Source organism: Panthera tigris, chromosome B4 (assembly GCF_018350195.1).
Source record: "Panthera tigris isolate Pti1 chromosome B4, P.tigris_Pti1_mat1.1, whole genome shotgun sequence".
Classification (NCBI taxonomy): domain Eukaryota; kingdom Metazoa; phylum Chordata; class Mammalia; order Carnivora; family Felidae; genus Panthera; species Panthera tigris.
Window position 1 is genome coordinate 11,659,350 of NC_056666.1, and position 13,626 is coordinate 11,672,975.

The following is a 13,626-nucleotide window of genomic DNA, read 5'->3' on the forward strand; positions in this document are numbered from 1 at the left end:
CTCTCTGCCTCCTTCCCTGGCCTTCATCTTGCGTAGTGCAATGAGTATTTCTATGTCTTCATGGTGCTTGATCTCTCAGACCCTCCTCTTTGATTTCCGTGGTACCACACTCTCCTCCTTTGCTTCCTACATCTCTGTCTGGTCCTTTGCTGACTCTGCTTTATCTGGATGTCTGTATTCCCAGTGCTCAGACATCCTTCTCTTATCCAACTGCAGTCTCTCCAGGGTTGGTCACATCTAGCCTCTTGGCTTTGGGGACCATCTCCGTGCTGATGACTTGTTAATCTTAAACTCTAGCCTTGATCTTTTCCCCCGAACTTCAGACTTGTATCCACGGCTACCTGCTTGACATCTTCCTCCAAAAGGCGCCTCAGATTTGTACTCAAGGCGTCACATATTGAACTCAAGGCTCTAGGTCCGAGCTATCCAATGTGGTAGGGCCATGTGGCTATTTACATTAACTAAAGTTAAATGTAAAAGGCAGTTCTTCAAGTGTGCTAGCAATATTTCAAATGCACAATAGCCTCCTGGAACTAGTGGCTACCATATTGGATATTGCAGGGAAAGAGCCTTCCATCATTGTGGGAAGATCTGGTGGTCATTGCTGCCCTAGTTGTTCTTACCCTTCCAAACCTTTTCTTTCACTAGGGTCCCCCATTTCAAATAATGGCAGTACCATCTAGATGTTCCTCAAGTCAAAAATCTAGGAGGCATTCTTTTTTTTTTTTAATTTTTTAAACATTTATTTGTTTTGGAGAGAGACAGACAGAGTGCGAGCTAGGGAGGGGCAGAGAGGGGGAGACACAGATCCGAAGCAGGCTCCAGGCTCTGAGCTGTCAGCAAAGGGCCTGATGTTGGGACTTGAACTCACAAACTGTGAGATCAAGACCCGAGCCAAAGTCGGCTGCTTAGCCAGTTGAGCCACCCAGGCACCCCTAGGAGGCATTCTTGATCCGTCTCCTTCCTGCATGCCCCACGTCAACCTCATCAGTGAGTCTGTCTACTGTGTTTCCAGAACATCCCCCCGTGTGTCCACTTCTGTCCATTTCCAATGTTCCCCAGGCTGAGCCACCGTCCTCTCTCATCTGGATGCTTTGCAGCAGCTCCTCAGTGATCTGCCAGCTCTACTCTTACCTCTACAACCCATTGTCCACATAGCAGCCGGAGTGATCATTAAAAAATATAGGTTCACCTCTCCCTCAACAGAAAACCTTCTAATGATTTCTTACTAAACCTAGAATAAACACACCCCATTTGAACATTAGTTTGAATGGTGCCTTAGTCCATTTGGGCTGCCATTACAAAGTACCATAGACAGGTGGCTTATAAATAACAGAAACTTATGTCTCACCATTTGTGAGCCTGGAAGACCCAGATCGGAGAGGCAACATGGTCCGGTGCTAGTGAGAGCCCTATTCCAGATTGTAGACTGCCAGCTTCTTGTTGGATCCTCACATGGCAGAGATAGGGCAAGCTACCTCTCTGGGGCTCTCTTATAAGGGCACTAATCCCATTTGTGTGGGCTCCACCCTCATAGCCTAATTATCTCCCACAGGCCCCACCCCCCAAATACCATCACATTGGGTATTGGATTTCAACATGTGAATTGAGGAGAGGAGGGGCACAAGCATTCTATCCATAACACATGGCCCCACGTGATCTGGGCCTTCCTCTATCTCAATCATTCTACCCATTGCCCACCAGATTCTGGTCTCTGCTGTACTGCTGACCTCCATTTTGGTCCCCAAATATTGTAAGACCTTTCCTGTCCTAGGATCTTAGGACTGGCTCAGAAGCTCTTTGCTCTTTGCCCAGAAGCCCTTCCCCTACATGGTCACTTGGCCGGCTGTTTCCTGCCATCCATGCTGGAGCCCACTCAGAAGTGTCTACACCGCTCCTCTCAGGCTGCTTTCAGTTCTCTGCACACCATTATGGACTCTGTGAATGGTTAATATTTGTTTAGTTGTTGATTTATTTATTTTTCTTTCTCTTCTTCCCCCGCTGGAATATAATAGTCCAAGATACTGGGGACTCAAGTGGAATGAGACATGCTTTGCCCTCTCAGAATACAAAATACTAAAAATGATTTGTAATTATCTTTTATGTTTTTTGAAATGTGAGCAGGTGCTTCGAGTTAAAACAGATGAATTATTTTCTCTTGAAAACTTGAACATGCTAATAATTTCTTAAGAAATCCTTTTGTCCTTTTCTCATGAGTAATGCAAAAGTAGAATTTCTTTATCAGGGTCTCAGCAAATGAGTTTCCCATACAAAATTAAAATGCCTCCAATTGTTTCTTATCTATGGTTTTGGCTATAACTACACTTTCCCTGGCCTGCCTTGAGGGGGAGCCAGCTGGGAACCAAAGGGGCTAGTTGGAAACAGAGGAAGATGATTCCGAGGAATCCCTGAGGCCCCTTGGAAAACAATGGAAGTTGTTGCCTGGGTGGGTGGGAAATCAGTGCACACTGCAGAACCGGGCCAACATGGACTTGGGGAATGGGTTTGCTCTTGTGAGCACAGCACAACATGGATTTGGAGGATGGTGGCAGGAAGCCTGCTGGACTGAGAATCTAGAAGCAGACCTTCGTTGGAAGACAGTATGCACGCCTTAGGAAGGACCCTTGTCCCAAGATGCCCCTCACCCCACACCCACATCCACAGATGGTAACTCCCTCAGTAGCATCCCTTTCAGAAGTGGGTTACCTTAGATCCCAGGCAGCTAAGAATTTGCTGTCTTCCCGTGCAGCCCTTCCAGGTCCACTGCTTGATTTTCAGAATCCTTTATGGTTTGACTTCATCCTCACCAGTTGCATTTTCTAGATAAGTGAGGCTTCTTTACGGACATGGTTCCTTCCTGCCTCTACCCTTTTCTTCCGCCTGCCAGGCCCTTGCTCTTGACTCTGGGTCTCTCCTGTCTGCCCTGCCTCCAGGAATCCTTTTTTCTGCAGTGCAGACAACATTGTGCTGGCCTCTGGAGGCAGAAGGGAAGTTAGGACCTGTTCTGCAGGCCACCTCCTGTGATCACTGATCTCTCCCCTCCACAATGTCCTGTGGTCATCCAGCCAGGGTCGGGGCTTGGCAAGTCCTTGCTCGCTAGTGGTCTGACTTGTCAACCTGGGCTTCTGTAGCTGCCCAGATACAGACTAACACTGCTGCCAAGTGCTGGGCTTATCGGAGGTGCTCAGTCAACACTTCTTTCACTGACTGTATTCCCTGGAAGATACTTAGTTCACCAAAGACTCCTTTCATGATAATTCAAGTTACTGGGCTCTTCCTGCCCCCTGGGCTTTTCTCCACTGGACTAAATATCACCCCTTCTTTAAGACAGCTCAGATTCTCCTCTTTCTGCCCTGCCCCTGGGCCCTTCTACATGTCTTTCTGTGGTTTTCCAAAGCACCTTCATTGCCCCCTACCCCACAATGTTGGAACTGTCTACACTGTGCTTTACTTGTCTGTGTACCTTAGTCCCCATCCCACCCCGGGCCACACTGCCCTCTGTGCCCCTTGGAAACAGGGGCAACATATCATCTGGTTTGATGCAAGATTTTTGATGATTTGGTGAATAAACAAAGCATAGAATGCAAATACAGTAGAAGAAACTGCCCCCCCCCCGCCCATTAATCTTGAAAACAATTTGAAGGGAATCTAATTCAGAGATCCCCCACATGGTTATGGGATACCCTTTATATTCCCCAGTCTTTAGTTTGCTAGGGATGCTGTAACAAAAATACCACAGACTAGGGGGCTTAAACAGCAAAAACTAATTTTCTCACACTTTTGGAGGCTGGGAGTCTGAGATCAGGGTCTTGGCAGATTCGGTTTTTCCAGAGGCCTCTCTCCTTGGCTTACAGCCACCTTCTTACCATGTGTCCCCATAGTCTTGTCACTGTGTGCTCATATTCTGTGTTCTCTCTCTCTCATAAGGACACCAGTCATATTGGAACCATATGACCTTATTTAACTTTTATTATCTCTTTAAAGACCCCATCTCCAAATACAGTCATCTCTGAGATATACTGGGGATTAGGACTTGCACATCTGAAGTTGAGCTGTGGAATACAAGTCAGTCCATAACACCCTGACATTGAGAAGGCAAAACGGCCAGAATCAAAGAATAATGGCACCTAAGGAGTTACACTGATCCGGTCCATGAAGGTGGAGAGGCATGTGTTTGTGTTTTGGAATTTTCTGAACAGACTGAGCCAGGAAGATATTGAGAAACTGAATTCTATGAAAAAAGATGTTTTTATTATTAGAGTAGGATTTGTCAAAAGAGGAAATACAGAGAAAAGAGGTTGCATGAAATAAACCCTTAATCTCCCCAGAGTGGCTGGGAGACTGCCCCCAGGAGCAGGATGTGTGGGTACCAAAGCCAAGGGAAGCGGTGAGGATTAAGAGCGCAGGCCCAGGAGCCGGACGGCTGCCCTGTGTGGGAGGAGGGAAATCCCAGGCACCGCCAAGCCGGGACTTAATTGAGGAAAGGGCCTGTAAGATAGGCCTTTCTTTCTCCAGGCTGGGTGAAAAAACACACACATCTGCCATTTGGACCTTGGGGTCTCACAGCCGAAAAATGCTTCACTTCTAGCCTCACTCAATTACAGCCTGCTTATTTCAAGACTGTCTTCTCCTTGGGACTAAATGTGAATGGGGGAGATGATTCTGGAGAAACACATTTATAACCAGCCTTGCTCTGGGGCACACAAAGGCCATCTTGCTTTGTAACCATGGCCCTGGCTCTTTTCCACGGTCACTGCCTAGTTATGTGACAGTCTTTGTGAATTTCAAGGCATATTAGCTATAACACTGCTTTTTAATGATCCTAGCATTACTGCGAAGATTTCTCAGACCCCTTGCTAAAATTAACAGCACAGCCCTATACTGTTTGGCTTTTGAGAGGGAGAAAAAGTTTTCCTTGACCCTGGTAGGGTCCCTGGCCAGCTCTGTAGATGAACCTGACAAAGACAGATGAGCAGGAGGAAAGCCAACACCCGTTAATGAACTTTTGCAGGTACTTGACATCCTTCACCCGGGGGAGTGATCAGAGCCTGAAGCCTTTGTAACCTTTTACACAAACAGTATTTGTGAAGATTTGACAGGAACAAAGGAGTTTGGGCCAGAGGCAGTAAATGGTAGAGAGACTTGGGAGAAGTTGAATGAGGATTGTTGCCATATTCCTCTGGTGCAGTCTGTGGGCTGATAGAGTATGTCTCCAGTAAAAGGAGAACTTATTTCTTGCCTTTAGACCAAAAAGGGGGAACTTTTTCCTACATCTCCTGCTTAATTGCTCTCAGCTCAGAATATATTTTATGGCAAGGAGGCATGTTTTGGGGTGACATATTCTGGTTTCCTTCAGCCTTCTTCATATTTTATTATACCTAACTTCTAGAGGAATAGGTTTTTGGAGCCCATGTGTCAGCATCAGCACAAGTGCTGTCTTTTAACAAACGTGTAGATATTGTTATAAGATAAGAAAACATTTTAAATTATAATTAGCAGTGAATTTTAAAACAATGGGATAACATCTGTGGAAACTACATGGAGAAGTTCAAGTGCATGGAAAGAACAGCACAGTCTACCCGGTACTAACAATAGAGCATGATATGCTGACCAGGTCCCGTCGCTGTATGGGTGTGTGCGCCACAGTGGAATCAGAACTTGCAGTGTACTTGATCCAGCGACTTTGGAATTATGTTTCTTGACAACGATTTTTTAATGTGAGGAGATTCGCGTTACTTAAAATTTTGCAAATAACCTGAATTTTGTTGAGGCTGTGACATCAAAATATTTCGTATTTGCGTATTTAAAATTCACATGCAGTGATAGCCATACAATGTGATAAGCGAGGAAGATCAGAGACTGAGCAAACCCAAGTTCAACGCAAAGGCAGGTTGCTGTAAATTAATGTCAAAATTTATGGGGTGCCTGGGTGGCTCAGTCGGTTCAGTGTAAGACTCTTGATTTCAGCTCAGGTTGTGATCTCACGGTTCATGAAATCAAGAAATCAAGACCCACGTCAGGCTCCGTGCTGACAGCATGGAACCTGCTTGGGGTTCTCTGTCTCTCTGTGTCTCCTCTCTGCCTCTCTCTCTCTCTCTCTCTCAAAATAAATAAACCTTAAAATACTAAAAATTAATTAATGTCAAAGTTTAAATTGAGAAGAGTAGAGATTTTTTAATGATCTCTGTCCTCTCCCTTAATCTTGAATAGCCAGTCTCTTTCTACGTGGACATCCCCCAGTGAACCTCTCTCCCAGAGCCACCATTAATTAATTTTATTTGTGGATCCGTCATGATGGTTCTTCTCCCTTTCCCCAGTCACCTGACTGCTCCCCTTCTAACTCCATTCTGATGCCTGGCAGGCTGTCATTGGAGAACTGCATTTCTAACATGGAGCTTTAACCCTTGCACTTGGGAAAGGGTTTTGATTCAAGAAAGCAGCCTGTCAGCTCAGCAGCCCGTCAACCCACCTCCTCATGATCCAGGGGCCTGAAAATGAGACACCCCCCTCGCCACTCTTATTTCCCCATCAGCGAGTCTGGGATTCTGGTTGTTCACAAATGGCTTTCGAAATAAGCAGGTGTCTTAGCTCAGGCTGCCATAACCAAATACTGGAAACAGGGCTGCGTAAATGACAGATATGTATTTCTCACAGTTCTGGAGTCTGACATATCCAAGCTCAAGGTGCCAACTGATGTGGTTCCTTTTAAGGACTCTCTTCCTGACTTGCAGATGGCCTTCTGCTTGCTGTGTCCTCACATGCCGGGGGGGGGGTGGTGGCGGTGGGAGAACAGAGGAGAGAGAGAGGGATAGAGGGAGAAGAGGGGAGAGAACTGGACTGGGCTTTCTGATTTCTCTTCTCATAACGACGCTGATCCCTTCATGGGGACCCCACTCTCGTGACCTCATCTAAACTAAATACCTGCTGGGGCGCCTGGGTGGCTCAGTCGGTTAAGCGTCCGACTTTGGCTCAGGTCATGATCTCGTGGTTCATGAGTTTGAGCCCCACATCAGGCTCTGTGCTGACAGCTCAGAGCCTGGAGCCTGCTTCGGATTCTGTGTCTCCCTCTCTGTCTGCCCCTCCCATACTCATTCTCTGTCTCTCTCTGTCTCAAAAATAAATAAACATTAAAAAAAATTTAAACTAAATACCTGCCAAAGGCCCCTGTCTTCAAATACCATCACACTGGGGGGTAGGGCTTTGACATATGAATATGGGGGGTGGGGTGGGCATAAACATTCAGTCTGTAACAGTAGCCATTCGAAGTGTATGCTTAAGGAGATTTTTGAAGAGTATAAAGCGATTTGCAAGTTTTAAGGCATTTTTATGAGTATTGTTATGTTTTGGCAAGTGTTTAGACTTCTCTCCTGTGCCTTGGTTTCTAAGGAAACCAAATACTTTCTGAGCAGTGTTCAGAACAATGAAACCCTGGTGCCGTTTGAACTTTCAGAAGTGAAATAGCAAATGTGCGGAGCATTGAGGTTGTGACAGTACATGCTATAGCTGGACCTTACCTTTCAACTCTGATGCTTCCATTCTTACTGCATGGCTGCCCTATCAGGGTACAAGTATTTGATTCAATAGCCTCCGTCAATACCTTACTTACCACATTGGAGAAAAGAGGACTTTGAGAGAATGGGAAGCAGGAAAGATCAGTTTTGAAGGAGGGAATCTGGTAAAGGTGGGTCATAGGGTAACAAGGGCAGGAGGCAGGGGTAGAGGAAGGGGTGCGCATTCTTGCCTGAGGTCTTCTGGTAGCCTGCAGAGCAGAGGGTGTGAGCAGAACCGGTGATAAGAAAGCACTGGAACACTCAGAAGGGGAGCCATTATTGGAAGGTGGGCCAATGGTGGAGAATGAGGAGGGGCACGATCAAAACAGACCTTTCCTTCTTCACAGCTGCTGCTGCCTTGATTGGCACCTGTGGTTCATGGTAGGTGGCACATAGTGGGCACCCAGTAAATCTTAAATGAATGCTCGAACAGATCATCACCTGAAGTGAATGCCTCCAGGTGAATATGCACAGGTTCCCCCTTGCCCTGGCAGCTGGGCGTCTTCCAGAGTACATCCTCAAGGTCTCCAGAGTTCTTCCACTGAAACTCATTGCATGAAGGGTCTAGAAACACAAAGACTGGGGAGAGCTTGATGTATAGCTGCTAAGAGGGGATGTCTTGGGATTTTGGTTTCCTTAAGGATGGACCATTTGGACAACCCGGTCATCAAAAGGTAGTTTCTCCCCTGATGTTTCCATTTCTTTTCACTCTTTGAATTGCTTCTTATTTCTCCTGAGCATCTTTCCTTTTCTTATTTCGATTGCTGTTTGCTTTGGAAACGAGACATTATCCAAGCACAACATCGCTTAGAATGACTCTAGGTAATGGGAGAGACTCGAACACCTAGGCCTTTTATAGCCACGATTGGTTTTCTTTGTTGGCTTTTTAAGAGGAAGGTTTTGATGGATCAGATATTGCACATTAATTGTCATGAATTGCAGAAAATGAATCCTAGCTTCATGTGTTTGTGTATGTGTGGGTGTGTTACTGCTAGGGCATGGCTTATACTACATCTCTTAAAGCTGAAAGAGTGGTTTGTGAAACTGTTTTATGAGTTTAATATTTCAAATAAGTCTTCATTTTGCTTTTGGAAATTCTGTTTCTTTTTATAAAAGAGAATAGTATTAATATATCTCTTGAAGCTAATATTTGAGATGGCTTAATTATCTGAAAGAAGCACTGTTTTTCTTAGAGAAGTATATGTTCTAAGAATTTGAAGGCTAAAGTGTTCAACTGTTCCTATTCAGAATTGTATGATTCTGTCACTTTGTTAAACCCAGAACAGCATTAACTATCAGAGCTGAAGGGGCTATAAGGGTTGCCCTCCAGGGCATTTTGACTTGACAACCTAGGCAATAAATAATAAACACGAAGAAAACGTTAAGTGCAATGTGAAACTCAAAGCAAATTAAAATTAAATATTTTTTAATTTACAGTGCAGATGATGTAATGGGGTGTCATTCTTCTTTCTTTTTTTTGTAAATGACAATTAGCTTTCAGGTTCTGAAAGCCAGTGTTGGATATGGTTGACCAAGTTAACCCCCTTATTTTACGGATAAAAAGACTGAGGTCCAAAGATTCAAGGAATGCCCATGCCTTCAGCATATTAGGGGCGAAACTTGGTCAAGAGCCCAAACATCCTGTTGGCTGTTTACTGCTTTGCCCACAACACTGCCCCCCATACCCCCTATCCTTCCAGACCTTTAAGGATATTCTCTTATGCAAAGGAGGCATCCTATCCATCATCCCCCTACATCTGATGATGCCAATATTCTGGAAAGTTATTCTGACTTTACATTGTCATAGCAGGATGGATGCAAAGACCAGAAGACTTCTCAGGCCGGGCTAGTCCATGGGTCTTGGTTTATTTTTATTCTCTTTATTTCATTCTGGATGCTTATACCATCGTGAAATAGAAACACTTCCCTGGTATAGCTTCTGGGGCATAGATGGGGCAAAACCTAAATCTGAAAATGAATATTTTTGGAAGCCAATTTGGTTCTTCTGTCATATTGACATCTCTTAATGATGGCTTTCCCTGAACAATTCAATAGGTCCTCTCAAACTTCTTATTTCTTTCTTTTTCTTTTTTTTTTTTTTTAAAAAACAACAACAGCGTATCCGGTGGAGAGCTGTTTGATCGGATAGTGGAGAAAGGATTTTACACAGAGAAAGATGCCAGCACCCTCATCCGCCAGGTCTTGGATGCCGTCTACTATCTCCATAGAATGGGCATTGTCCACAGGGACCTCAAGGTAAGGCGTTCGCCTAACAACATCTTCCAGCAGCTCTTCTACCCACAGTACACCTGTCCAAGGAGATTGGCTCCAGAAGATGGCTGAGGTTGTCTTGATGGAGATGTGGGTGGAATGAATGGGAGGCATTTGTGTTGTTAGTTGTCAGGGCCATTGGGAGCCAGAGGTAGCTTGAAAGATGATGAGGGGCTGGCCACCATTTGGGAGATTTTATAACTGCTATGCAGCCAAAGGGCTACAGGGAGATAGGTTGTGTATTGCTTCAAGCCCACCTAAAAGGTAATTTTGTTCAAGACACAGAGGCCATGATGACCCTTCTCCCAATACAGTTTTTCACAGTGTTCTCCCAGTTCTGGCCCCATTTCAGCACAGTACACTGTGTAAAAGAAAGGGAGCAAGTAAGTGGAGGGCATAACACGAGAAAGGAAATGGAAGGTTATTGGGAAAGATGGGTTAAACAACCTACAATCACAGCCATCCCCCAGCGTCCTGTAGGTCACAGGCTTACCTGTTCTTTTTTTTTTTTTTTTTTTGTATAAAAGATTCTTTTAACGTTTATTTATTTTAGACAGAGATAGAACAGAGGAGGGGCAGAGAGTGGTGAGGGAAAGAGCATCTGAAGTGGCCTCTATGCTGATAGCAGAGAGCCCGATGCGGGCCTCAAACTCACAAACTGGGAGATCATGACCTGAGCCAAAGTTGGATGCTTAACCCACCGAGCCACCCAGGCGCCCCAGTCTTACTTGTCCTTGATGAGGTGTTGGCATACTAACCCTTCACCCAGTAGCACTGAAGGACCTGGGCCTTACTTGGGCATCTTGGCATCACATCCCTCCCCGGCTCAGTATAGATACCAAAGGGCAGATATCCAACATATGCTATCAAGAGTAGATATCGAACACATTGATTTGAGGAACAGCAAAAGGCAACATTGTTCACCAAGGCTGTAATGTGGCTTCATTCAACAGCGGACACAGGTCCAGGCCCCAGGGCTCCCTGCACCTGTCAAGATAGAAACTCCACCCCAGCCCACATACCCGCTGCTCATATCAAAAACACAGGGATTATAATGTACTGAGCCATGCTATGCGTGACTGTGTGAAATCTAAATCAATTTAAAGAACAAACCATAAACATTTGTTAAAACAGAATTTCGGCATCTGCCTGTTATCTAGTACTGGGTGTGAAGGTATAACATGGTGTAGCTTTTCTCTTCATAAGGTCTCACTGTAAAGTTTTCTCTTCTCTATATTATTTTCCAGCAACCAGAATAGTGGCTCCCAAATGTTAGCCTGCATCAGAATTGTCTGGAGGGCCATTGCTTGCCCCACCCCAGAGGTTCCGATTCTATAGGTCTGCAGTGGGCCTGGGAATGTGCATTTCTAAGGGATTTCTAGGTGATCCTGATGTTGCTCTGGGATTACTCGTGGAGAACTTCCGGACAAGGGTGTTTGTGAATGTCGATGGGGTCCTTACAGACTTTGCCCTTTGCAGGCTTCTTGATGGCTGAAATGGCTGTGGGCACAAATTAGCTAATCTTCAGGACCCGGAGGTCCTTTCCGGGGCTAAGTAAGGGCTCATTAAGCCCACTTGGCGCCTCTGTGCCTGCTCTGCTCTCTTGTGCCCTCACCAAATGCCGATTCTCTGCTTCCAGAACACAGGAGGCAGGTCTCTGAACAAGTTAGTGCGATGCCCACAGAGGTGTGATGCGATGCGCTGGCTGTGTGTACTTGATAGAAATAATTCCCACTCAGATGACATTCCTAGAGGGGCCATGTTATGCGTGACTGTGTTTATTCCCCCTTCGAAAGGCAGATGGGCTGTGCAGGAGTCATAGCTGTCTACGCCCACATGGCGCTTTCAGAGAAGTGCTTGTAGCTCCCAGCTGGTGCAGCTGTGAGACCGCCAGGCTTGTCCCCGCAGAGAGAACATTGCCATGTTAGGACTGTTCGTCATTGCTTTTCAGAGGCACAAGGGAGTTTGACCTATGTGGCAGGAGTTGGGGTTGGGATAGTAAATTTTCACAAATATCTTAGAAAATGAAAACAAACTGTATGATCCAGGTCAGAGCAATAGAGAACATGATCAGATTAATAAAAGATTAGGTCGCAGTCTGGGATACCGCCATGCCCCTGCGAATACACCTCCACCTCCCTCCAGCAAGGTACTCTTGTGTCGTCTTGCCCCAGGAAGCTACTAGAGATAATGAGAGACTGAGACAGGAAGTGCCCACTAACTGACCCCTCAGATTAGGACAGGGCTTCTCAGCCCCTGCAGTGTGTCCTTTGCCGCGGGGGGCTGTTCTATGCATTGTTGGATGTGTAGCCACATCCCTGACTGCTACCCACTAGATGCGCATAGACTCCTGCAGTTGTGACAACCAAAGACATTGCCAAATGTTCCCCTGGGATGCCAAATTGCCCCCAGTTGAGAATCACTGGATTAGGAGGGTGATTATGTATAATATAAACTTTATAGGAAGTGTCGATTCAGATCTTTTAAAAGCCTGTTGGGGCACCTGGGTGGCTCAGTTGGTTAAGCGTCCAACTTCGGCTTAGGTCATGATCTCACAGTTCTGGAGATTGAGCCCCACCCATGTCAGGCTCTGTGCTGACAGCTCAGAACCTGGAGCCTGGTTCAGATTCTGTGTTCCTCTCTCTCTCTCTGCTCCTTCCCCGCTTGCACTCTGTCTCTCTGTCTCTCTCAAAAATGAATAAACATTAAATTTTTTTTTTAAATTAAAGATTGTTATGTGAACTTTTTAAAAAGTTTATTTATTTTGAGAGAGAGAGAGCACAGCAAGGGATGGTCAGAGAGAGAGGAAGGGAGAGAGAGAATCCCAAGCAGGCTCTGCACTGTCAGCATGGAGTCTGATGTGGAGCTTGAACTTATGAACCTTGAGATCATGACCTGAGCCAAAACCAAGAGTCAGATACTTAACCAACTGAGCCGCCCAGGTGCCCCTCTTATTATGCGAACTGTTAACGGGTTGGTATTGACCTTCCAATTCCAGTATTGTGCATCAGTTGTCTTGCAACGATGTCACAAAATAAAGAATAATATTTTTTCAGGTGAGTCCTGGGCCTCTTGGGACCTCAGGCAGAATTGTGAGATCCCCTCTGTGCCTCCCACCTGACCAAGCACTCCTACTGCCAGCTGGGGGCCTCCACCTGGATTGCCCTTGAGCCTGTCTTCTCTCCCACTTTCCTGTTGCCTGACTCCCCTGAAGAAAAGCCCTGCTGCCTTGACTGAGTCTTGAGATGGTTGTAGATAAGTATCTATCTAAGTTGTGAATGACCAGCCGATTTAACCCTCCTTGGTAATTGACCCAAAGGAGGGATATTTGATTCCATGCAGTCTTTTGCCTAGATGCAACCTTGTTTAAGAGCATGAGATCATTGGGACAGGAAGATTAAAAGTCAGAAACTTAAGGAGAGTCTGGGTGGCCCAGTTAGCTAAGCATCCGATTCTTGATTTGGGTTCGGGTCATGATCTCATGGTTCATGAGAGGAATCCCATGCTGACATTGTGGAGGCTGCTTGGGTTCTCTCTCTCCCTTTCTCTCTACCCCACCTCCTACTCACATGCACATGCACACATGTGTGTGTGCTCTTCCTCTCTCAAAATAAATAAACTTGAAAAAAAATCAGAAACTTAAGAAAAGTCCTCTCTGCCCCCATGATCAGATCCTTACTGTTCATCAAAAGATGATCTCAACATTCAGACAAATCATGAACCACAGGCACCTTTTGATTAGATTATTTTGGCCTGCTTTTTAAGCATTATTCTTATTTTGATTATTGATTGGGCCATTTTATTC

General features: G+C 45.5%; 1 protein-coding gene across 11 annotated transcripts in view; it reads left to right on the plus strand.

Annotated features, from left to right (window-relative positions):
* CAMK1D (calcium/calmodulin dependent protein kinase ID) overlaps window positions 1–13,626 on the plus strand; it is a 500,855-nt gene that overhangs the window by 427,703 nt on the left and 59,526 nt on the right. For all 11 annotated transcript variants that reach the window (XM_042991049.1, XM_042991048.1, XM_042991053.1 and 8 more), the window contains one exon: window positions 9,668–9,806. In XM_042991049.1, the coding sequence (XP_042846983.1) occupies window positions 9,668–9,806 (139 nt within the window). The remainder of the gene's footprint in view (window positions 1–9,667; window positions 9,807–13,626) is intronic.